Source organism: Monodon monoceros, unplaced genomic scaffold (assembly GCF_005190385.1).
Source record: "Monodon monoceros isolate NGI ecotype Baffin Bay Population unplaced genomic scaffold, NGI_Narwhal_1 Super_Scaffold_20, whole genome shotgun sequence".
NCBI lineage: Eukaryota > Metazoa > Chordata > Mammalia > Artiodactyla > Monodontidae > Monodon > Monodon monoceros.
The window spans coordinates 117,675,688-117,701,563 of record NW_021703777.1 but is presented as its reverse complement, the minus strand read 5'-3'; the positions used below and the strand labels follow the sequence as shown (position 1 = coordinate 117,701,563).

The 25,876-nt window shown below is 38.3% G+C and overlaps 1 protein-coding gene across 3 annotated transcripts in view; it reads left to right on the top strand.

Annotated features, from left to right (window-relative positions):
* Positions 1-25,876, top strand: part of TRPC3 (transient receptor potential cation channel subfamily C member 3) — a 78,680-nt gene that overhangs the window by 43,966 nt on the left and 8,838 nt on the right. For 2 of the 3 annotated variants that reach the window (XM_029235861.1, XM_029235860.1), the window contains exons 7-10: positions 608-872; positions 4,858-5,053; positions 6,375-6,584; positions 10,074-10,157. In XM_029235861.1, coding sequence (XP_029091694.1) covers positions 608-872; positions 4,858-5,053; positions 6,375-6,584; positions 10,074-10,157 — 755 coding nt within the window. Of the gene's footprint in view, positions 1-607; positions 873-4,857; positions 5,054-6,374; positions 6,585-7,816; positions 8,679-10,073; positions 10,158-25,876 lie in introns of those variants that run through there. The other variant, XM_029235862.1, reaches the window with a different exon arrangement.

The following is a 25,876-nucleotide window of genomic DNA, read 5'->3' as shown; positions in this document are numbered from 1 at the left end:
CATTTAGAATCTGTTGCCAAGATTTTTGCACCTCAGTAGCATTTTATACTTTCCAGGAACCAGCTGTGTTGCTCAGACATCACATTGACAGCACCATTGTGATTCAGTGACATTCTCACTTCTTATAATATGACATTTTACTTGCATAAACTGTTAGATGACCTAGTTTTCCCATGAACTAGGGAAAAGAAGATTTGTGCCAACTGAGCCTATAGGATGATAAAATAGCTGGTCAATAAATCTGGTAACTGAGGGGACAAATCAGTCAGGTCAGTTGTTTTGTCATCCTGGACACAGTCTGTATCTAATGAAGCGTTTTCACCTCTTTTTTCATCTCTTGTACTATATTCTGCTTCTGCTCAATGTGAAGTCAGCTTTGTATCTTTATAATAGCGTTTCCTCCATTAAAAGAAACCATACGAATGTAGAATTCATATGTTTCTGGTTTAACATGAAAAATAGTGCCTGGACAGTTCATTAAATGTAGAGTAGTTTCAATTGAGATAATAACCACCTACCTACAAGGTAGATCCTATTTAAGGTATTCCACGTAGTTAGCAATGAATAGAAAGTTCCATCTTTAATCTCTCTCTCTCTTTTCTTGCAGCCAGAGATAAATGGCTCCCTTCTGACCCTCAGATCATATCTGAAGGTCTCTATGCCATAGCTGTCGTGCTCAGCTTTTCTCGGATCGCCTACATCCTCCCTGCGAATGAGAGCTTCGGCCCCTTACAGATCTCTCTTGGAAGGACTGTGAAGGACATATTTAAGTTCATGGTCCTCTTTATTATGGTGTTTCTTGCTTTTATGATTGGCATGTTCATACTTTATTCTTACTACCTTGGGGCTAAAGTAAATGCTGCTTTTACCACGTAAGTAAAACATTTTACAAAAATAGGTAGGATGAAGGGAAATTCTAACAAGTCTAGATGAAGCAAAAAAATTTTTTTCAATGATTGTAATAAAGATGTTTTTAAGAGCAGGAAAATAATCCATTAAACATAGTTAGTGCCTCAAATAACAAATATTAGCGAGTATGTGGAGAAAAGGGAGCCCTTGTACACTGTTGGTGGGAATGCAAATTGGTGCTGCCACTGTGGAAAACAGTATGGAAGTTTCTCAAAAAACTAAAAATAGAACTATCATATGATCCAGCAATGCCATTCCTGGGTATATATAAGAAAAAAAAAACAACACTAATTAAAAAAGAGACATGCACCCCAGTGTTCATAGCAGCGTTATTTACAATTGCCAGGATATAGAAACAAACTTAAGTGTTCATCAACAGAGGAATGGATAAAGAAGATGTGGATAGACTTGGAGTGCGCTAACTGAAATAAGTCAGAGAAAGACAAACCATGTGCTATCATTTATATGTGGAATCTAAAAAATACAACAAACTAGTGAATATAACAAAAAAGGAACAGACTCAGAGATGTAGAGAACAAACTAGTGGTTACCAGTGGGGGCGTGTAATAATCGGGGGGGGGCTAGGAGGCACACACTATGGGGTGTAACATAGGCTCAAGGATGTACTGTACAGCACAGGGAACATAGCCAACATTTCGTCACAACTGTAAATGGAATATAACCTTTAAAAATCGTGAATCACTGTGTTGTACACCTGAAACTTATGTAATATCGTACATCAGCTATACCAAAAAAAGAAAAAAAGGAAAGGGATGGAGAAAACCTAAGAAAACAAAAAACAAAAACAGTGCTTGTGTGAGATTACATTGCTCCAAAGGCTCATCTCTTTGAGTTTAGTGAATGTTTGATCACAGAGTGGATCAAAACTCAGGGAAATCCTAGATAAAACTAGCTATTTTCAGAGAATTGGGTAGCAAATTTTTAATACTGGATATCTCTTACATTATGTATGACATTAAATTTAGTTTCATCATTTTGTAGCCATTACTATTATTTCAAAAAGAAGCATTGGCTTTTCTTTTTTTTTTTGACTGCAGTGGGGCTTCATTGCTGCGTGCGGGCTTTCTCTAGTTGCAGCGAGTGGGGACTACTCCTCGTTGTGGTGTGTGGGCTTCTCATTGCGGTGGCTTCTCTTGTTGTGGAGCACGGGCTCTAGGTGCGTGGGCTTCAGTAGTTGCAGCGCGCAGGCTCAGTAGTTGTGGCACAAGAGCCCGAGAGCACAGGCTCAGTAGTTGTGGCATTCGGGCTTAGTTGCTCTGTGGCATGTGGGATCTTCCTGGGCCAGGGATCGAACCCGTGTCCCCTGCATTGGCAGGTGAATTCTTAACCACTGCACCACAAGGAAGTCCTGGAGCATTGGCTTTTATGTTAATGTATCATTAATCAGTACAGGGAGTTGAAGAAAAAGAAATTATAACTAAACGTTGTACCGTCCACTATACAGTAGTACCACTTCCTTCCTTTGATCATACTGGCGTCTGCACTGGAGGCTTACCCTCCGCATGAAGTCTTCCTTGAATAAGCTTTTTTAGTTATTGTCCCTTTAAGCTCCCTCAGCACGGAGAAGTCCACATTGCCAGATCCTCTGTCACCCGTTGCTGTTTAGCGGTCCGGGAGGCGGGCCCTCCGTCTGTACTGTGGTCCTTCCAGGTGAGGAGATCAGAAGGTCCTCCGTGCCTCCCTTTGTACCCTCTGTGCCCTGTAATGCCACAGCTGAAAACAAACTAGACCTTCAGTAAGTTCCCTGTGGACTAAAGTAGAATATCCAGCCCTTCCAGGCATCTAAATTGTTTTGAAATGAATTTTTCCAAGTAGTTAATATAGAGCAGATCATAGGGGTGAAAGAGAACTGAAACTCACTTTATTGACGAAAAAAAAAAAATTCTGTTTGAACCCAGGGGGGAAGGACAGAGAGATCCTGCACACAGTAGTACCCCTTTGACCTCTATGAGAACTCATCTTATACACTACATTTCGTCACTGCTTTGTGTGAGGACCTGGCAACACAATATGGTGGAAAGACCATAGGCTGGAAAATCAGGCAGACCTGGCTGTGAATGCAACGTCTGCTCTTTTCTAGCTGTGGTCTTTGGTTAAGTATCTTAACATTTCTCTGTATTAGTTTCTTGTTTTCAAAATAAGTATTGTAGGGGCTTCCCTGGTGGTCCAGTGGTTAAGATTCTGTGCTCCCACTGCAGGGGGTGCGTGTTCAATCCCTGATCGGGGAACTAAGATTCCTCCATGCCCCGTGGTGAGGCCAAAAAAAAAAAAGCACAATAAGGTTTGAATCAGGTCATTGTAAGGATATGGAAGGTAATTTATGTAAAGCCTCTTGCCCGTAGTAGGAGCTTAGGAACTGCCAGTGTCCTCTCCTTTTCCCTCCCCCCCCTCCCCACACGTGTGGATTCTAGGGAATCTATATTCCCAGCGTTAGAGGTGGGAAGGTTTGCAAAGGAAGAGGAGGGAGTGGGGACACTTTGTGATGCTGTTAAATTCACGGCAGGAACAAAGAGGCTAATAGTCTTTCTTATTCTTCCTTTAGCATCTGTGCTATAACATCACATCATCAAATGTTTCATAATCGAGAGTAACTCTACAGGAACAGGAACCTTTCTATTGAACCCTCTATCCCCAGGGTCTAGCACAATTTCTATAACGTAATAGGTGCTCCATCAATATTTGTTGAATGATTGAATTAAACTAGTACTAAAACCTGCAAATCTATAAAATTGTTGTTTAGCATCTGTTGTAACAAACCAAAAAAAATTACTATTTCCTTGAAAAAAAAGGTCTTACTTTGGAACCCTCCTTTTTACTGGAATTCTACATGTGTAACTGTTTAAGGATTATTCTTATGGTTCACAGATCAGTGACTACCACTCGGTTGTATGACAAAACCAGCCAAATTCAGTCGGCATAGTTCATTTAAGGGATACAAGTAGGTAATTAGTCTGGGGAGGGCTTAAGTGCTAACTGCTGTGATGGAAGAATCAGGAAGTAGACTATATAAATGAAGGGAAAAGAATAGGAATCTTTAATTCTGTTGCCTTCTCTTCACTTCCACTTAAGTAAAACTTTTAGGTAGGTAATATATTCTTGTGGTGAAAAATACATGTAGAGCAGTATCTACAGTGAAGAGCCTGTCCCCTTCCTCAGCCTTGGACACCAGTCTCTTAGGTTCTCCTTAGGTACAGAGGCAATGGTTTCTTTTGGTTACTTTCAGAGATGGTTTTTGCATAAACAAGAATATAAGAGTTTGTATACCCCTCTTTGTTATTAAAACAGTAGACTATTTCACACTTGTTACATCTCATTTTTTCTCTAATATATCTTGGATATCATTTTATATAAACACATAAAGCCAGATATGTCTCATTTTTTTCCCAGTGGCTGCATAGCAATCCATTTATAGATGTACCAGAATTATTTACCCACTCTTCTATTGATAGATATTCTGTTAGTTTTCATTCTTCCCTGCTGCCATGCTGCAAGGAATAAGTTTGTACATACTCTTTTTTGAAGTGGGTATATAATTTTAATCCTAATCTTGTTCTACTCCAGAAAACCCGACTTAAATTCCTAAACCACCTACAAAGTCAAACCCCAAACTTCCATCCTTCTAGGAAAAAGGAATGGGTATTGGGGCATGACTTCAACTTTCACCTGCCAAGCTCGGAAAATTTTCACTTGATGTTAACGTAAAGAAAAACTAGGTATCGGCACCATTTAATCACCAGTTCCTAAAAACCTGAGGGAAATTTTTCTATTAAATATTATAACAAAATTGTTATGATCGGGGTATTATGATGATCGTTTAATACAATAGCATTTTACATCTGTGCAGTATTCAGACCTTAACTTGTTTTTACTTTTGACTTTTTCATACTGAAAACTATTTATTTACTTTGTACCTTATTCTTTCAACAGTGTAGAAGAAAGTTTCAAGACTTTGTTTTGGTCAATATTTGGGTTGTCTGAAGTGACTTCCGTTGTGCTCAAATATGATCACAAATTCATAGAGAATATTGGATACGTTCTTTATGGAATATACAATGTAACTATGGTGGTTGTTTTACTCAACATGCTCATTGCTATGATTAATAGCTCATATCAAGAAATTGAGGTAAATCTGCTTCCTACCCACTGTGTCTGTCCTTGCCATTTCATTCTAATAGCACACTGTGTCTGCTTTTGTGCCCTGTGCTGGAGCTCCTGATCTCGTCAACAAAGAGGCTTAGACCAAAGCAGGGCCTTTCTCTGTGTTTTCCATCTGGATAGGTGGTAATACACCTTCTAGTATCTTCTAGGAGCACAGCAGGGTCCTCGTGAATTTACCATCACTCTGCCTTCTCTCAGGGTATATTGCTGAATTAGTGTCTAGAAGAAGTATTGGCCATAGGGAAATTATTCTCTCCTATGTTGGCCAGCCAACCATCTGAAAGATCCCAGTAGAGGAATTACTAGGTACCTGGTAAACTTTGACGATGTTCTTTATCTAGTCAGAATTTTTAGTATTCTAGAAATCACTTTATTTTTGTTTGGGATTGGGCTCGATTTGGTGCCTTTCTTCATCACTGTATATATATTTTCTTATGTACTCCAGTTTAGTGTGCTGTATCTCTTTAGTGCTTTACTGTTTGTTAAGTCCATCGAGTCTTTCTATCTGTGTTTTAGAAACACATAAGATAGTGTTCTCAAAGCAGAAGTTAGGTCCTCCAGAGTTGAAAACTGGTACTCTGAACCCTTGCTTGGGTGTAGTAATGGCAGACTGGGCAGTGTGAAATGACTGAGCCAACTTCTTCCAATCATGGACCGGCTCCGTTTCTTCTCTCCATTCTTCCTACCAGTTAGAATGTTTATGCCCACCACCAGGGGCAGCACTGAGGATAAAAGGAGATTAAGACAGACATAGGCCACTGAGGGCCTTATGTGACATTTGAGTACATATGGCAGACACATAAACTCCAAAGTGCAATTCATCTGAATGCTGCTGTCTTTTTCCTTTGCCCTTTATAATATGCTGTGTCTACAACCTGGCTTGGATGGGTGTAGATGAGGAGGGGAACGGAGAACTATTGTTGAATACGCAGAATTGGAGGGGGTGGGGAGGGAGGGAGGAATTAATCTTTTCATCCTTCCTCGACCCTGAATTTTTCTTGTGCTTATGCTTTGTTTTTTGGATAGGGGACAGGAAATTCTGGTTAAATTTCAGTGGGTACAGACAGAGGCATATGGAAGAGAAAAAAATTTTAAATATCATGAAAATTATATTACTTAGATATTATATAGCCCTATAGAGATTATATGCAGATAAATGTATATATGTCACTTTTGTATTTCAAAAGCATAATGTATGTTCATTGTAAGATCCTACTGAAATCAATTACTAGACTTTTTTAGTTTTTAAAATCAGTTGTTATATTTTTTCTGTTTTTGTGACACAGGATGACAGTGACGTAGAATGGAAGTTTGCTCGCTCAAAACTTTGGTTATCATATTTTGATGATGGAAAAACATTACCTCCGCCCTTCAGTCTGGTTCCTAGTCCAAAGTCATTTGTTTATTTCATCATGCGGATCATTAACTTTTCCAGATGCAGAAGGAGAAGGCTACAGAAGGATATAGAAATGGGAATGGGTAACTCAAAGTCCAGGGTAGGTATCAAAAGCTTACTGAGACCTGAAGATAAATGTTTTGTCTTTCTCCTTGTCTCTTGACGTTTGTTCAATAATTTTTATGTGTGAACTTAGAAGATGTTGAAAGTAACTGTCCATTCCATAGTCTTTCATAGACTAATACTTAATGTCTTCATAATATATCAAGAAGTCACTTAGTCTATGCCTTGTTTTTGGTCAGAATTACATGTAAACTACCAAATTAGAAACAAACAAAAAAAAAACTTCTTTAACTTGTTAAAAGTAAACAGAAAAGTTATTGCTAGAAAGCACTTTGTTTTTTTTGTGTGTGTTCCATGCTTCTCAATTGTTATTCTGAAATTGAATAGTTCTATCCTCACATTTTTCTCTTGGTTGTATATATAGTTCACCACCAGCATATTATTCTTATTTGTAGAAACCCTTTATTGGGCTAAATAATCGTTTTTCCTTTAATATCATAAATTTGATACAGGCTTAAGAGCACCCCCAAATATTAACCATAAATGCTCCCTTTTATAAATAATCAAGAATGGTTTGTTCTTGAGTCATACTAATTGAGTCAAAGTATTTTAACAAAGATGAGTTCCATGCTAGCTCTTTAGTATCAGGAATCAGGAACTTAATTTGCAGAGGTAGAATTGGTATAGGAGACAGAAGGATATTGGCAGAACCTCAAATAATAGGGAGTGAAGCAGACAGGAGCAAAATTAAAATATAATTTTGCCTAAAAGTTGTGAAAATGGAGCCCACAAGATAGCAATGTTACCTCCACGAAGTACATATTTTTTCTCAGTTGATGCTGGGGAAAAAGACAGGATTAGTGCAATTTAATTTCTCACTTTTTAAAAGAGATGTGCATTTCCAAGATTTGTAATACTCTACATTTTACTCTTTAAGAAGGTAGCCTTTTAAACCTTCTTTGTTTGACCTGAATATGGGCTCTTAAGGCTCTTAGGTTGCAAGACAGTGATTGGCTATGATTTCAAATAATATCTCACTGTATACTGTGAGAAGCAGCATAATGTAAGGAAGAGAGCCTTGGCATTAGACCTGGGTTTCAATTCTGGCTTAAGGCTTATTAGAAAGTAACATGGATAAATCACTTCATTACCCTAAGCCATAGTTGTCTCACCTGAAAGAGAGAAAATTTCACAGGGTTATTGTGAGGAGGATATGAGAGGCACAAAATTCCAGCCTCAACAAATATCAGTGCCCTTCCTCATTCACAGTTTACAAAGTGCTCGGCCGTACATTTGAACCTCATGCAACGCTGTGAGGTAGGTATTATTATTCCCATTTTATAGATAAGACCAATGAAGCCATTAAAACAACTCACCTATGCAAGGTCACAAGAGCTAGCCAGTGTGGGGGTAGTCGTGGAATTGGCGTTTTCCGGCCTCAGAGGTCTAACTCTTTCTGCTGCACCTGGCTGCCTCCTGCCCAGCAGCTGTGGCTCTGGCTTGGTTACTGCCCCGCCTCCTCCCCACGGGCTGTGCCTTTAGCTGCAGCTTAGCTGGTGTCTTAAAGGGGTTGGGTTCTAATTGCCATCCTGGGCAGCTCCTGCTACTGCTGAGATGGACTTTGTTTGGAAGGCAGTTTGTTTCTCTGGGGATTGATTATTATTCTCTGAGGCTTTATTACTTAAAAGGGAAGCTGTTCAAGCATGGGAACTCACAGCTCCAGCACTTCACACCCTCAAGTTTTCTTTCTGTAGGCAAATGATTTCACTGACATTTGGCTTCATTCCTGATACTGTCATAAGGTAGAAGGGGAGAAACACTAACAGGTTAAGAGGAGCACATTCAAGTTGGCTGTGGCTACCTAGACCCCTGTTATAAAAAAAAACAAAAACAAAAAAACCCAGCTTGCTCACAGAGATGTGAGGGGGGCAGATGTGTTCTGTTTAGGGTGTCCTCTCCTGCCTGTATTGCTACAGCGGCAGGAAGAATAGCTTTCTTCAGAGACGTTGCTGGAAACAGAAGAAGGTTGAGCACTGATCCTTCAGGAGCCATGCTGCTTGGCTTCCTAGTCTCCCCATATCTGGTTAAAAACTGCCATTTGGGGACTTCCCTGGTGGTCCAGTGGCTAAGACTCCGCGCTTCCACTGCAGGGGGCACAGGTTTGATCCCTGGACAGGGTACTAAGATCCCGCATGTGGCATGGTGTGGCCAAAAAAAAAAAAAACCTGCCGTTTTTTTTTGTTTTTGCGGTAGGTGGGCCTCTCACTGTTGTGGCCTCTCCCTCTGCGGAGCACAGGCTCCGGACGCGCAGGCTCATGGCTCACGGGCCAAGCCGCTCCGCAGCACGCGGGATCCTCCCGGACCGGGGCACGAACCCGTGTCCTCTGCATCGGCAGGCGGACTCTCAACCACTGCGCCACCAGGGAAGCCCTGCTGTTCTGATTTTATTTCTTAAATTCTTCATGAGCTGTTTTTATCTCTTTAATCTTATTAATCTTTATAGATACTCTCTGTGTCCTGAATTTAGTAAACATTTGGAGAAATTATGTTTCTGCTTTTCTTGTTTAGAGGACAGGAAGGAACCTCAAGAAATCAATCTAACGTTTACCTCTAACCTCAGTCAATAGTCAGAGACTGACCTCTAGTGGCAAATAGGAGAATTAACTTTGTTAGCTCCTGCCACAATCGAAAGAGGACAAAACCGGGAGGATCCTTACCTATAAGTGGCACTTCCTTCCCTTCTAGTGTCCCACCGCTTCCTAAGTTATGATGGTGGGAAGACAGGTGGTGGAGTGAATACATTTTCTTGGATAAAGGGCCCTGCCTTTGAATCACACTGTATAGGTAGCAGCTTATCTGTGAATAAGATGCAGGCCCTGTTCACATACGTGAAGGGTAGACAGTCACGACAGTCTCCTCTTGCTTTCTGTTCTTACCCACTCAAAAGTTAAACCTTAAAAAGAAAGAGAAAAGAAAAAAAGCCAAAATACCTTAGTCCAGTTCTCTCCAAAGTGTTGAACCTGGCACAGTGTACTTCCAAGATACTTAGGAAGACGTTTTGTTTTGGCTCATGTTTTAGGATTACAAAATACCAAATGATACCCTATACCCTCTGAACTTGTAGTGTGTATCTGTTCAAGTGTAGGAGAGGAACACAGGCTCAGGAGCAGATAGAGTTGCTTCTGTGCAATTTCTCCTTCTAGATGCCATGAAGACATTTTGATACAGTGTACAAGGACCCCAGGAACAATTATGTTTAACACAAGACAACTTTTAAAAATACTTTTTCAGTTAAACAGTTCTATTACAGTACATCTGTCCAACATTTTGATAAATGTGAGCGTGTTGCTCACATTAATTTTTGCCTTTGGAAATATATGAAGTCATTCATAAAACTCAGCTTCCACAAAATGTCCCTCGGAAATGTTGACTCCAGAAAAGTTATCAGGGAGAATAAAGTAGATTATATTTATGATTTCCAAATAAATGTATTCTAATTTACTAGGCTAATTGTATTTTTTCCTAGTTAAACCTCTTCACTCAGTCTAACTCAAGAGTTTTTGAATCACACAGTTTTAACAGCATTCTCAATCCGCCAACACGTTATCAGGTAAGCATTCATTAGACATATCTCTTTATCTGTATGTAGTTCCACATATGTCTCTGTGTTCATGTGTGTGTGTGTGCGTGTGTGTGTGTGTGTGTGTGTGTGAGAAAAGTGAGTAGAATTATATTCTTCAGTTCTTCAGATGTGCTGTGAGGATATAACGGAACAGAGAAAATGGTATGTTAGAGGGCGCTTTAGAAATCAGAGTCCAAGTTCTTCCTCTTCTTCTCCTTCTTCTTCTTCTTGCTGTTGTTTTGTTTATTTGTTTGTTTGATTGAGGAAGAAGAGTTCCTTTGTGATATTGAAAGCAAAGTGTTGCCACAATTTCTGAAGATCACTTTCATACACCTTGAGCTGGAGAAAGCAGTGGGAGATGTGCTATATTAGGAAAATAATGTTCTCACAGTACAAAAAAACCTGGTACATTTCTCCTGATAATCTGTTTTTCAAATGAAATCTTAGGCTATACTGTTGCATCAGTACTACTTTAAAATATCTGTTGCCCTTTGATCTTGGATGTGACATTTCAACACTATTTTCCAACTCAGAAGAGGGTATAGTCCTTCCCATGTGGTTGATCACTTTGACTACCAAATCTTTAGATTTCTGTTGAGTACAAGATCACAAGAATGAGGACCAAAGAATTTATAATGAATGGTAATGTCAATTAATGGGTGTACTCCTGTTCATATGATTTTCTTGGAAGCAGCACATTCTGCAAAATTGCTGGGCACACTGACTGTCGAAGTCTTACTTTGTAATGGTTACGTTATGTCCCATTATATGGTTGTATTTAATTTATCAGCCTTCTATTGATGGAAATACAGGATATTGCCAATATTTAGCTATTACAAGCAATACAAGTAAGTAACCGTCTATACATGATATTTGAAACGTGCAAGCCTATAGAATTGTCTGGTTAAAGTATATGTGCATTTTAAGTTTTTAGCTATTATCAAACTGATTTTGATAGAGCTTGTACCAATTTATGTTCTTTTTTTTTTAACATCTTTATTGGAGTATAACTGCTTTACAATGGTGTGTTAGTTTCTGCTGTATAACAAAGAAAATCAGCTATATGTATATATATATCCCCATATCCCCTCCCTCTTGCGTCTCCCTCCCACCCTCCCTATCCCACCCCTCTAGGTGGACACAAAGCACCGAGCTGATCTCCCTGTGCTATGCGGCTGCTTCCCACTAGCTATCTATTTTACATTTGGTAGTGTATATATGTCAAGACTACTCTCTCACTTCGTCCCATCTTACCCTTCCCCCTCCCCGTGTCCTCAAGTCCCTTCTCTACGTCTGCGTCTTTATTCCTGTCCTGCCCCTAGAACCATTTTTAGAACCTTTTTTTTTTAGATTCCATATATATGTGTTAGCATACGGTATTTGTTTTCCTCTTTCTGACTTACTTCACTCTGTAGGACAGACTCGAGGTCCATCCACCTCACTACAAATAACTCATTTTCATTTCTTTTATGGCTCAGTAATATTCCATTGTATATATGTGCCATATCTTCTTTATCCATTCATCTGTCGATGAACACTTAGGTTGCTTCCATGTCCTGGCTATTGTAAATAGAGTTGCAATGAACATTGTGGTACATGACTCTTTTTGAATTATGGTTTTCTCAGGGTATATGCCCAGTAGTGGGATTGCTGGGTCATATGGTAGTTCTACTTTTAGATTTTTAAGGAACCTCCGTACTGTTCTCCATAGTAGCTGTATCAATTTACATTCCCACCAACAGTGCAAGAGGGTTCCCTTTTCTCCACACCCTCTCCAGCATTTATTGTTTGGAGATTTTTTGATGATGGCCATTCTGACTGCTGTGAGGTGATACTTCATTGTAGTTTTGATTTGCATTTCTCTAATAATCAGTGATGCTGAGCATCCTTTCATGTGTTTGTTGGCAATCTGTATATCTTCTTGGAGAAATGTCTATTTAGGTCTTCTGCCCATTTTTGGATTGAGTTGTTTGTTTTTTTGATATTGAGCTGCATGAACTGCTTGTATATTTTGGAGATTACTCCTTTGTCAGTTGCTTCATTTGCAAATATTCTCTCCATGCTGAGGGTTGTCTTTTCATCTTGTTTATGGTTTTCTTTGCTGTGCAAAAGCTTTTAAGTTTCATTAGGTCCCATTTGTTTATTTTTGTTTTTATTTCCATTTCTCTAGGAGGTGGGTCAAAAAGGATCTTGCTGTGATTTATGTCAAAGAGTTTTCTTCCTATGTTTTCCTCTAAGACTGATAGCATCTTTAGGACTCTCTATGTATAGTATCATGTCATCTGCAAACAGTGACAGCTTTACTTCTTCTTTTCCTCTCTGATTGCTGTGGCTAAAACTTCCAAAACTATGATGAATAATAGTGATGAGAGCGGGCATCCTTGTTCCTGATTTTAGAGGAACAAGGTTTTTTCACCATTGAGAATGATGTTGGCTGTGGGTTTGTCATATATGGCCTTTATTATGTTGAGGTAAGTTCCCTCTGTCCTACTTTCTGGAGAGTTTTTATCATAAATGGGTGTTGAATTTTGTCAAAAGCTTTTTCTGTATCTATTGAGATGATAATATGATTTTTCTCCTTCAATTTGTTAATATGACGTATCACATTGATTGATTTGCATATATTAAAGAATCCTTGCATTCCTGGGATAAACCCCACTTGATGTGTATGATCCTTTTAATGTGCTGTTGAATTCTGTTTTCCAGTATTTTGTTGAGGATTTTTGCATCTATGTTCATCAGTGATATTGGCCTGTAGTTTTTTTGTGACATCTTTCTGGTTTTGGTATCAGGATGATGGTGGCCTCGTAGAATGAGTTTGGGAGTGTTCCTCCCTCTGCTATATTTTGGAAGAGTTTGAGAATGATAGGTGTTAGCTCTTCTCTAAATGTTTGATAGAATTTGCCTGTGAAGCCATCTGGTCGTGGGCTTTTGTTTGTTGGAAGATTTTAAATCACAGTTTCAATTTCAGTGCTTGTGATTGGTCTGTTTATATTTTCTATTTCTTCCTAGTTCAGTCTCGGAAGGTGGTGCTTTCCTAAGAATGTGTCCATTTCTTCCAGGTTGTACATTTTATTGGAATATAGTTGCTTGTAGTAATCCCTTATGATTCTTTGTATTTCTGCAGGGTCAGCTGTTACTCCTTTTTCATTTCTAATTCTGTTGATTTGAATCTTCTCCCCTTTTTTCTTAATGAGTCTTGATAGTGGTTGATCAATTTTGTTTATCTTCTCAAAGAACCAGCTTTTAGTTTTATTCATCTTTGCTATTGTTTCCTTCATTTCTTTTTCATTTATTTCTGCTCTGATCTTTATGATTTCTTTCCTTCTGCTAACTTTGGGGGTTTTTTTCTTCTTGTTTCTCTAATTGCTTTAGGTGTAAGGTTAGGTTGTTTATTTGAGATGTTTCTTGTTTCTTGAGGTAGGATTGTATTGCTATAAACTTACCTCTTAGAACTGCTTTTGCTGCATCCCATAGGTTTTGGGTCGTGGTGTTTTCATTGTCATTTGTTTCTAGGTATTTTTTGATTTCCTCTTTGATTTCTTCAGTGATCTCTTGGTTATTTAGTAGTGTATTGTTTAACCTCCATGTGTTTGTATTTTTTATAGTCTTTTTTCCTGTGATTGATATCTAGTGTCATAGCGTTGTGGTCGGAAAAGATACTTTTTACAATGTCAATTTTCTTAAGTTTACCAAGGCCTGATTTTTGACCCAAGGTATGATCTATCCTGGAGAACGTTCCATGAGCACTTGAGAAGAATGTGTAGTCTGTTGTTTTGGGATGGAATGTCCTATATCAATTAAGTCCATCTTGTTTAATATGTCATTTAAAGCTTGTGTTTCCTTATTTATTTTCATTTTGGATGATCTGTCCATTGATGAAAGTGGGGTGTTAAAGTCCCCTGATATTATTGTGTTACTGTCAATTTCCCCTTTTATAGCTGTTAGCATTTGCCTTATGTATTGAGGTGCTCCTATGTTGGGTGCATAAATATTTACAATTGTTATATCTTCTTCCTGGATAGATTCCTTGATCATTATGTAGTGTCCATCTTTGTCTCTTAATAGTCTTTATTTTAAAGTCTATTTTGTCTGATATGAGAATTGCTACTCCAGCTTTCTTTTGATTTCCATTTGCATGGAATATCTTTTTCCATCCCCTCACTTTCAGTCTGTATGTGTCTTTACATCTGAAGTGGGTCTCTTGTAGACAGCATATATACGGATCTTGTTTTTGTATCCATTCAGCCAGTCTATGTCTTTTGGTGGGAGCATTTAACCCATTTACATTTAAGGTAATTATCGACATGTATGTTCCTATTACCATTTTCTTAATTGTTTCGGGTTTGTTTTTGTAGGTCTTTTCCTTCTCTTGTGTTTCCTGCCTAGAGAAGTTCCTTTAGCCTTTGTTGTAAAGCTAGTTTGGTGGTGCCAATTTCTCTTAACTTTTGCTTGTCTGTAAAGGTTTTAATTTACCCATCAAATCTGAATGAGATCCTTGCTGGGAAGAGTAATCTTGGTTGTAGGTTTTTCCCTTTCATCACTTTAAATATGTCCTGCCACTCCCTTCTGGCTTGCAGAGTTTCTGCTGAAAGATCAGCTGTTAACCTTATGGGGATTCCCTTGTACGTTATTTGTCACTTTTCCCTTGCTGCTTTTAGTATTTTTTTTTTGTATTTAATTTTTGATAGTTTGATTAATATGTGCCTTGGCATGTTTCTCCTTGGATTTATCCTCTATGGGACTCTCTGTGCTTCCTGGACTTGATTGACTATTTCCTTTCCCATGTTAGGGAAGTTTTCAACTATAATCTCTTCAAATATTTTCTCAGACCCTTTCTTTTTCTCTTCTTCTGGGACCCCTATAATTCAAGTGTTCGTACCTTTAATGCTGTCCCAGAGGTCTCTGAGACTGTCCTCAATTCTTTTCATTCTTTTTTCTTTATCATGCTCTGTGGTAGTTATTTCCACTATTTTATCGTCCAGGTCACTTATCCGTTCTTCTGCCTCAGTTATTCTGCTGTTGATTCCTTCTAGAGAATTTTTAATTTAATATATTTTGTTCTTCATCATTGTATGTTTTCTCTTTAGTTCTTCTAGGTCCTTATTAAAGATTTCTTGTATTTTCTCCATTCCACTTCCAAGATTTTGGATCATCTTTACTATCATTACTCTGAATTCTTTTTCAGGTAGACTGCTTGTTTCCTCTTCATTTGTTTGGTCTGGTGGGTTTTTACTTTGCTCCTTCATCTGCTGCATATTTCTCTGTCTTTCCATTTTGCTTAACTTGCTGTGTTTGGGGGCTCCTTTTCACAGGCTGCAGGTTCATAGTTCCCATTGTTTTTGGTGTCTGCCCCCAGTGGCTAAGGTTGGTTCAGTGGCTTGTCTAGGCTTCCTGGTGGAAGGGACTGGTTCCTGTGTTCTGGTGGGTGGGGCTGGATCTTGTCTTTCTGGTGGGCAGATCCACGTCCGGTGGTGTGTTTTGGGCGTCTGTGAACTTAGTATTAATTTAGGCAGCCTCTCTGCTAATGGGTGGTGTTGTGTTCCTGTTCTGCTAGTTGTTTGGCATGGGGCATCCAGCACTGGAGTTTGCTGGCCGTTCAGTGGAGCTGGGTCTTAGTGTTGAGACGGAGGTCTCTTTATAGAGCTCTCGCCAGTTGATCTTACATGGGGCTGGGAGGTCTCTGGTGGTCCAATGTCCTGAACTCAGCTCTTCCACCCTAGAGGCTCAGGCCTGACACCAGGCCAGAGCACCAAGACCCTCTTGATGTCTGTTTTCCTTCCTGCTACTCTCCTTCTCCTCCTCCCTTAGAATCCTCTCGCCAGCGAAGCTGCTTGGTTTTCTCTGCCAGCCACAAAGAAGCTGTCTTTAACTCTGTCCAATGTTGGGTGGAAGAACTTGAGTGCTCCTAGACGACCAAGTCAGGTTTATTATCCTTCCCCTACACGGTAGCAGTTTCTCATGAGTAAACAATTGTTTATTGATAGTGTGCCTTTTATCATTCTCTTGGGTCTTCAAATGATTGCAACAATTTTCCCATTTTATACTAGACTGAATGGGCTATGAGTCACTTTCCTTTTCACACATGTTCAACTCTTTTGCTCCTGCCTCATTTTGCTAGGATACCATTTCTTTGTGGGTACCTGTGCAGGTGAGCTGGGTCCTCTGCTCGGGGCCTCACACAGGAGGCTGCACGGGAGCTGCTGGTCAGGGCTGGAGACTCATTTATGGCTCCAGGTCCTCTAGCAGGCACATGGTTGTTGTTGGAATTCGCTTCCTTTTGGTTGTTGATCTCAAGCCCTCAGCTGATAGAGACCATCTGCTATTCCCTCACACGTGGGCCCCTCTCCAAAATGGAAGTTCACTCCTCGGGCAGCCGTCCTGTCACAGAGTCACCTGAGGGCCGGGCGTCCTGTCCTGAGGCTCCTTTCCTCAGGTCCCAGAGTCGCCTGAGCGGTGGCCTCCTGTCAGGGGCTTCCCAGTCAGGTGCAGTCACCTGAGGGCCGGGTGTGGGGTCTGAGTCATGTGGGGCACTGGGCACTCGCCTTCTCTGCTCCCTAGTGCACCATCGGGGGCTTCGGCCGGTGTCTGAGCCCAGTTTATATTCTTAACAATAAACGTACAAGAGTGCCCATTTCCTCCTTAATTTACCAATAGTATGTTACCAAAGGTTTTTGTCTTGTCCAAATTGATAGGTGAAAATGATACCACAGTGTCACATTTTACTTTGCATTCTTTGTAATGAATGAATTTGACCATCTTTTTAGGCTTAGTTTTCTATATGCTTAAGACCCAATATTTATTTGCTTTTCTTGATGGGCTCTTTGTTATAAATTAGGAAGAATTCTTCTAAGAATTAAGAATTCTTTTAAGAATTAAGAATTCTTTTAAGAAAATCAGCCCTTTACCTGTGATAGTAGTTGAGAATTTTTCCCCCAGTTTGTTGTGTGTCTTTTTAATATTTGTGGGTATTTTTTCCCAACCTTTTAGAATTGTGTGTAGTCAACTTTACAAATTGTTTATGGCTTCAGATTTTGTGTCCTATTTCAAAAGCTCCTCTCCCATATGAGGATGTTTAAGAAATGTTTTACCCATATTTTCCTTGGTACACTAATTGTTTCACTTTTTACATGATAATATTTGATCTGTGTAGAATATAGTTTGATGCAATGTGTGGGTGGGGATCCAAATTTATTTTTTTTCCAGATGATTACACAACTGGGTGTGTTGAATAATCTGTCTTCTCTATGGATTTGAAATATCACTTTTATCATTTACTAAGTTCCCATATCTACTTAGATTTATTTCTGGGCTTTCAATATGCTATAGAACCACATTGTTTTAATTACTATAGTTTAAAACAAAATCAAACAAAATACACAGAAACACATACATCTGTCCTTACTTCAAGACTTTTACTTGAAGAGACTCTTACTCAAATTATTTTGCATAATTTTCCTGGTTATTCTTTCTTGTTTATTTTTCTCCTTAAACTTTAGAGTCAGCTTGTATAATTTGCAAAATATTCTGTTGGTATTTTACGGGTTGTGTTAACTTAAGAAGAATTGACATCTTTATAATGTTGTGTCTTCCTTTTCAAGAATGTGACACACCTTTCCATTTGTTCAGATCTTCATTCATGTACCCAGTATCATTTTAAAGTAGTCCTCAGAGTGTTCATATTAATTAGGATTAAGTGGTGCAGATCACACAGAACCACCAAACACCAACCACTAATAGCTGAAAGAACATAGAAATGTGTTTCTCTCTTCACTTCAAGAATTCTGGAGGTGGTCATTCCAGGGCTGGTATGGTACCCACCACTGTCAGGGTCCCAGGCTGTTTCTATAATATTACTCTGTCATGATTGGCTTTCATTCTAACATGATCTTACAGTCCAAGAAAGCTACTGGAACTCTGACTATTATATCTGCATTCCAAAATATAGTCAGACAGTGATAGGGAAGAAAGATGCCTCCTTCTTGTAAGGAACTTCTGTAAAGTTACACAAACAGCATGTCTGCAATGGAGGCTACAAAATAATTCTTAATTCCTAGTGGCCGTGTGCTGAGCTAAAAAACCAGGGAAGAGAATTGGCAGTCTCTGCCAAAGTGGATTATATTATTTGTCTTGGTGCTTTACACATACTTATATCTGTTATTTGATTTATAAGTTTCAAGTTTTATCTTTTGACCCTCCAGCTATAAAATAAGAAAAAATCAGTATATTTATTTTATCTTTCACCATTTTTCCCCTCCTCCTCCCAGCTTTTGCTAGTTAAATCATTAGAATTGTAGGGGTGGAACAAAAAAACCTTTCCTCTACCCATTAGGTTCTGTAGCTGGGGCCTGTGAATTAAACTAACAAAAGGCAGATTAACAGAAGAAAAAAAAAACAGAGTTTATTTATGCATGCAAAGTGCAAACACATAGGAGAATTTTGTGATGAGTAACTCAAAGGGGTAGTTAGAAATTGAGGCTTATATATCATCCTAAAAAGGGCAATGAATTGTGGAGAAGTGACAAGACAAAGGAAAGAGGATGTCTTTGGGCTCCCAGGGGTGGTAAATTGTGGGAACGTGAGTATATATATGGGGAAATTAATGGAAGATTAGGGTTACTGTAGTAAGGTTTGTGTTTGTGCAGAACCATCTCTGAGCCAACTTTCTGTTTCTAGTGGTGATGCTTGTTTCTCTTCCTCTTGGTATGGGAGAGGGGAGGGGGAAGACCTTCACAAAGGGAAATTTATGTCCTGTTCTTGGGCAGTTGGGAGGAAGGCAGTGAGCTCCTTCTGTGTCTTCTGCTTCTTAATTGCCTTCAGCTCAAAGTAATCCTATGTCAAAGTGATATATTTGCGGGTGATATTTTCTGATCCCCTTCACTACCTTGTAAGATTATAATTCACATTTGTTTTAGTTTTAGTCCCACAGCTAAACAGTCAGTACTCACCACCAGTCTTTTGGCCTTAATTTTCCATTAATCTCTTTGTCAGGTAAAGTTTGTCTTCCTCCAGTTTCTTCAAAAAGAGCTCATGGGGAGGCTTCCCTGGTGGCTCAGTGGTTGGGAGTCTGCCTGCCGATGCAGGGGACATGGGTTCGTGCCCCAGTCCGGGAAGATCCCACATGCCCCGGAGCAGCTGGGCCCGTGAGCCATGGCCGCTGAGCCTGCGCTCCGCAACGGGAGAGGCCACAACAGTGAGAGGCCCACGTACTGGAAAAAAAAAAAAAAAAAAAGAACTCATGGGAACTACGTTCTCTGAGTTATTTCATGTCCTAAACTGTTTCCTATTTTCTATATATTCATATTAACTAGCTGTAAAATTCTTAGATATGACTTTATTTTCTTGATGTATTTGTAAACATTGCTCCACTGCTCCTAGAATGGAATGTTGATATGGAAAAGTTTGAGGCCAGCCTGATTATTTTTCTCATATAGTTGACCTGAGATTTTGATTTGAATGCCCAAATTTTCTTTGTTTATCTTTTGAATCCAATAACTTGCAATTGATTGTTCTGTAGGTGGATCTACATGAATTTTTCCTAGCATGGAGTCTGTCCTTTCAAATTGTACATTCAAGTCTTCTTTTATTTCTGAATAATTTCCTTGAATTATACCTTGAAATATTTTTTCTGTTCCATTATTTGAGGTCTCATCTTCAGAGATACCGATTAGATGCCTGCTGAATCTTTTTTTCTCTATTCCTTTTGAATTTTTCATCCATTTCTCTCTTTGGCTCCTTTTTTTCCCATCCTGTCTTTTATTCCTGTCTATCTTCATATGTGCTGCTTCAAATATATCTTTCATTTCTGTGATGATTTAATTTTTTTCTTCCTCCTCTTCTTGAGATTTTCCAACTTATATATCATTTCCTACTTTGACTTACCATATTTTCCTTGTGCTCTTATTTTGAAGACATGATTGGTCCCTATTTTTAAAAGATTATGTTTCAATAATGGCATTATGTGTTTTCATCTCTTCTTTAGCATTTTTCTAGTGAGTGTTCTCTATTTGCTATTTGTTAGTTTCCTTTTTTCTTGGACTGTCTTAGTATATATGTTTTATAGATTCCTTACTGACTATTACTCAGTTTTGAATGAAGTAAGTTCTTCTCGGACCAGCTGCTTTCAGGAGGTTGGAGTGGGGCCAGAGAATTCCAGGGCCCCCATCCCGGCTAGTAGGAATTTGCCTTTAGGCACAGCATTGTATATGTGAGTTCAACTTATTCTTTATTATCTCTTGTCAAAAATAGCACTGCAGGATTGTTCACAAGGCAGACTCTCCCTCTCCACCTCACTCACAAAGTACTTCTAGCAATTATGGCTTTTCTTTATAATTTCTCCTTCAGCCCTATAATTCTAAGCTTCTGTAGCCTTTGTATCAAAAGGTCAAGGACATTCTCAGCCATGAATGTCTGCTCTTGGCATTTCTCCATATCCCCATTTGACCTTTACATATAACCTTTCTAAAAAAGAATGTGGATTCCTCTAAGTCTCATTAATGAGGGAGTTAGTGTTTCTGTTTCCTATTCTCCTTATTGCTTTTGAGTGATTTAGAAGAAGTGGAGAAACTTCTAAGTATATTGTTAAATTGAAAATGGCTATGCCTCCGCATGAGATGATCCTTGCTAAATGCCTAGAGACTCCAGAATCCTGTATATTTCGTATTTTCTAAAGAGAATTCCCTACGCCTGTGGCATAGTCTTCCGTAGCTCCCCAAAAGTGATAGCAGAAAAAGAGAAACTGAGGGAAAAAGTCTCAATCAGCTATATATACACCAAACTTCATATAAATGTCTTGATTACATTTAGATAAAAATCTACCTGTTATGAACTCCATGAGTGATAACACTTGGTTTATTTGTTATGAATTTTTGTTTCATGTAGTGTGATTATGTGATTTACCTTAAAGAAATTCCAAATCTTAATCTGCTAAATGGGGATTTTTCCTTCAAAGGGGTGACCTTTGGAATACACTAATTCTAATGGTTTATATCACAGATCAGAATATTTTTGGAATATCTCTAAAGAGTTATGTCTATAATTAGTTTATAAGACACAAAAAAGTGCTTTGTTACTTTCTCAGTCCTGAACTCAGCTAATCATTCACCTTATTAACAAGACAGTGCCATCTGACTTCACATTTTTTCAAAAATAGTTACATCCTGGGACTTCCCCGGCGGTTCAGTGGTTAAGATTCTGCGCTTCCACTGCAGGGGGCACAAGTTTGATCCCTGGTTGGGGAACTAGGATCCCACAAGCCGCAGGGCTCGGCAAAAAAAAATAGTTACATCCACCTTCAAAAATTATGTAGCCATCACCAATCAGGTCATCATCTTACATGTTTTACATTCAAATGAATGTTTCCTCTCCATGACAATTACTTCAAAGACAGAGATTCAGATGTGTCTCAAAGGGCAACAAAGGAAAAATTTTTAGGTGCCTTAATCAATGGCAGTATTATTTATATTAACATTAATTATTACAAGCATGCAGAGGTAATTTTTATGTATATAAAGAATTTTTTTGAAAAACTGGGAATGATTTTTCTGTAGAACATGAAGACTTGGGGGATAGCTATGATTGAATTCTGCTCATGAATACCTGTGTTAATTCAAGTTAAAAGTACATAGATATGCTAATATGACCTTGAGAAATGAGAATATATTGTAAGCCTCCACAAAAGCTGGGCTTATCTTATCTCTCTGCTCTCTTCTGTGGCAGCTCTGCTTTAACAACCTTCTTTGGCTTGGGAACACCTCTGGCTCAGATAGTGTTAGACTGTCTTCGGCCCACATGATGGTCTCTGATCTAATTCATGTAGTCTTGATTTTACTGGAAGTACATGGTAATATGAGGAATTCACCTTAAGCTTCATGGCACATTCAGGATATCCTCTGTTATGCATGGTCTTAGGTTGTAAGACTACAAATATACAGTCCATGGCTTCAAGGATCTCTCCACTGGAGTGGAAGGGCAGCATGGAGGTGGAAGGAAGGGAAGGAAAGAAAAAAGTAGGTGAACGTTCATACAACCTTGGGATATGGCTATGTGGTATAAGTGAGATATAAATAAAATGGTATGGGAACCCAGGGGAACCCAGAGGAGGAAAATATTTGAAAGCTGATCAAGTAGAAGAAGACGGAAATCTATTCTCTGTTTCTCCAAAGAACAAAACTTGGACCAGTAGTTAGAAAGTACAATGAAGCGGATTTTGGCTCAATACAAAGGAATTTTTTAACAGCTACAATTGTCCAAAAATAGACCAAACCAACTGTCTGGAAAAAGTAGCAGGGTCTGAATCACAGATGTTTATTCAGAGGCTGTGCAATGGTGATCTGTCAGGGTATGTATGTCACAATGAGTGGTATGAAAAAATGAAAAACACATGATTTCCAAGGACCCTTCCCTCCCTAAAATTCTGCTCTCTACTTCCAAGTTCTTTGTGTTTGTCCAAATGAATCTTATTACCTTATAGTCACACTTTATAGGTTGCTAAAATTCAGATTATAGAATCTACCGATGTCAGTCAAATTTGGCTTCTCTGTAGGAGTAAATGAGGAAATAAATGTAAAAGTATCTGATAGATTACTTAACAATTGTTAGTTGAATTTAAATCAGTAGAAAATAAGCAAGTGAAAAGAAAAGCTTTGATGCTTTTTGGAAAGGCACGGCATACACACATATGCAACCATCCAAATCTCATTCCTTCTCCCAGTCTTAATGGAGGGCTGAGAAATGAACTTGGATTTGTTTGCAAGAGATAATGTTTGAGGTAACTAGGACCAAGCTTTCCACACCTTGGATAGAGGAAATCCGTAGTCCACTCAATAATATTACAATGTCTTCCTTAAACAGTGACTCACATGCTCATATTGAGAAATATGGATAATTTCTGGAAGTCTGTGGAATATGGAAGTTAATTTATAGACTTCTGTTGCATTAGTTAGCAATTTGACCAAGAGGGAAAGAAGATGATTCTGTTATTGATTGATTTAATTTGTGGTACTGGCTTTGATTAAAGAATCCATCAGAAATTGAGGTAAAGATAATATTTTAAATGATACTTTTACTTATTACTCACAAGTTTCATGATCTTTGCCTACAGTACCAGCATTATTAAGATGGGTTAATCAAAATTTTCTTTATAAAAGAAACATAAATGATAATAAGGAATAATAGTTACATTAATTGAGCACCTTCTATGTAATTAACTTGTATTATCTTTTACAAGATAGATGCTAACATTTCCACTACACAGATTGTCACCAAGATTTGATTGCTTGTAAATAACTCAAAACACACTCGAATCCAAGCTATTTGTCCTTGTAGCCCACTTTCTCAACTGCTATACAATACTGCCTTGGGTTCACCAGACAAGCTACCTAATAGAATGGAAATGGCTAAACTTTGCACTTTCTTTGAGCTGCAAATCATTTTGGAATTCACATCAGTTATCTTTCCAACATGAACTAAGGGATGGACAATTACCAGGTAGTGTCATATGTGGGGAAACTGGTTTCAGCCCAATAGCAGGTGTCTTCTTGCCTTTTAGAGAGACTCCAACTTGGTGCAGTGGTAGAAAAGTACATTTAAGCTATAAATATTAAGGTGAACATTTTTGTGGGATGCATGGAAAGCTTAAAACACATCAAATTTAGAAGGGAAAAATTTAAGCCTATAACTACAATTTTCCCTGCGGGTTAAAGATGAAATGGAGATGAATATGCCTTCTTCTTTTCCCTTCAATGAGGGAATTTAATCTGAATAGTTTTGTTCAGGATATTTCTAGGGAACTTGAACACTATATGAATGTTTAAAATATTTTATTTTCCTGTTATTGTCCCTTCTGGCAGTAAATGTAAGTTTTCATAGACTTTCTAAGTGTGGCTTTGAATAATGTTACATAAATGTTTTAGAGTATTATACTAGGGAATATGGGTAGCAGTATCTTAGTCCTCAAACTTTATAAATAATACCAAGAAGAGCTGTCCTTTTCTAAGCAGGAACTATGCTTTTTACATGCATTTGATTATTTAATCTGTACAACTTATTAGTTGAGTTTTATTACCCCCATTTTATAAATGAGGAAATGGAAGCTTAAAGAGTTTAAGCACCTTTAATTCACTCAGCTAGTAAATAAAGGCCTACATTCAAATGCATAGTTTTTTTGTTTTTTTTTTTTTTTTGCGGTACACGGGCCTCTCAGTGTTGTGGCCTTTCCCATTGTGGAGCACAGGCTCCGGACACGCAGGCTTAGCGGCCATGGCTCACAGGCCCAGCCACTCCGCGGCATGTGGGATCCTCCTGGACCGGGGCACGAACCCGTGTCCCCTGCATCGGCAGGCGGACTCTCAACCACTGCGCCACCAGGGAAGCCCCTCAAATTCATTGGTTTTTGACTCCAATCTTCTGCCTCACTTAAATTTTTAGAAGTTTCATTTTTTCTGGAGATAGTATTTCTAAATAATGCACTTCTGAATGATACTAAATAAGACCCTTATAAGCCCTGAGTTATTCTCAGTTTCTCTACAACATGAAGTTTTTACAGCTTTGTTTGTAAAAGTGAAAAATATTTGTTTATCATGACTGAATGACTGTTGGCTACTGAAGATGGAATGAATGCCCAGGCTAGCGAGGCACATCGATTTGCTAGGCAGCATTAAAAACCTATTTATAAGAGTATTTTAATTGTTTTTATTTTATTAGATTTTAAATTTTGATTATGGACTATTTCAAACACAGAAAGGTATCACAAAATGTCCTCTTGGACATCTATGTCACTACCATCTTACTTTAATAAATATTAACATTTTGCCATATTCTTTTCGGATCTTTTTTGTAAGGAAATTTTGATACAACTAAAATACCCTTACTCTATTACATTGGCTTTCATCCCTCCCCAGCGATCTTCACTATCTTGAAGTTCTTGTATGTTCTTCCCACGTATACTTTATTATTTACATAAGTATATTCATACCATTATGTATTGATACTAGTTTTATGTGGTTTTGAAATATATATAAATAACATTACATATTCTGGTTTTTTCACTTATCTTTATATTTTTGAGAATTATCTATATTGATACACATATGTCTTGTTTTTCATTCTAACTGCTCTATAATATCCCATTGTATGAATACACAATTTTTGTTTATTCCTCTGTTGATGAAAATTTAGCTTATTTTCCATTTTTGCCTATTATAAATAATGCTGTATTGAACATTCTAGTAAATGTCTCCTTTTGCACATTTGTAAGTGTTTTTCCGGGTTGTGTACCTGGGAGTGGTAATATCAATTTCTATTTCCAGTAACAGGGTATAAGAGTTTCCCAATGTTCTCACAAGAACTTGGTATTATCAGAATTTTTAAATTTTGCAAACTACAAAACAACTCCCCTTTATACTTCAAAAACGTCAGCATCATGAAAGACAAGGAAAGGCCAAGGAGCTGTTCCAGATTAAAGGAGACTGAAGATACATGACATCTAAAAGCAACATGTGATCCTTGATTGGGAAAATGAGACAGAATATAGATTATGTATTAGACAGTTTGATCCATGTTAATTTTTCTAAAGTTTGATCATTGTAGCATGGTTATATACGAGAACATTCTTAGAAGATACTCATGGAAATATTTAGGGTTAAAATGACATGATGTCTGAAAATTATTTTCAAATGCTTTAGCAATATAATCATAATAGACACAGG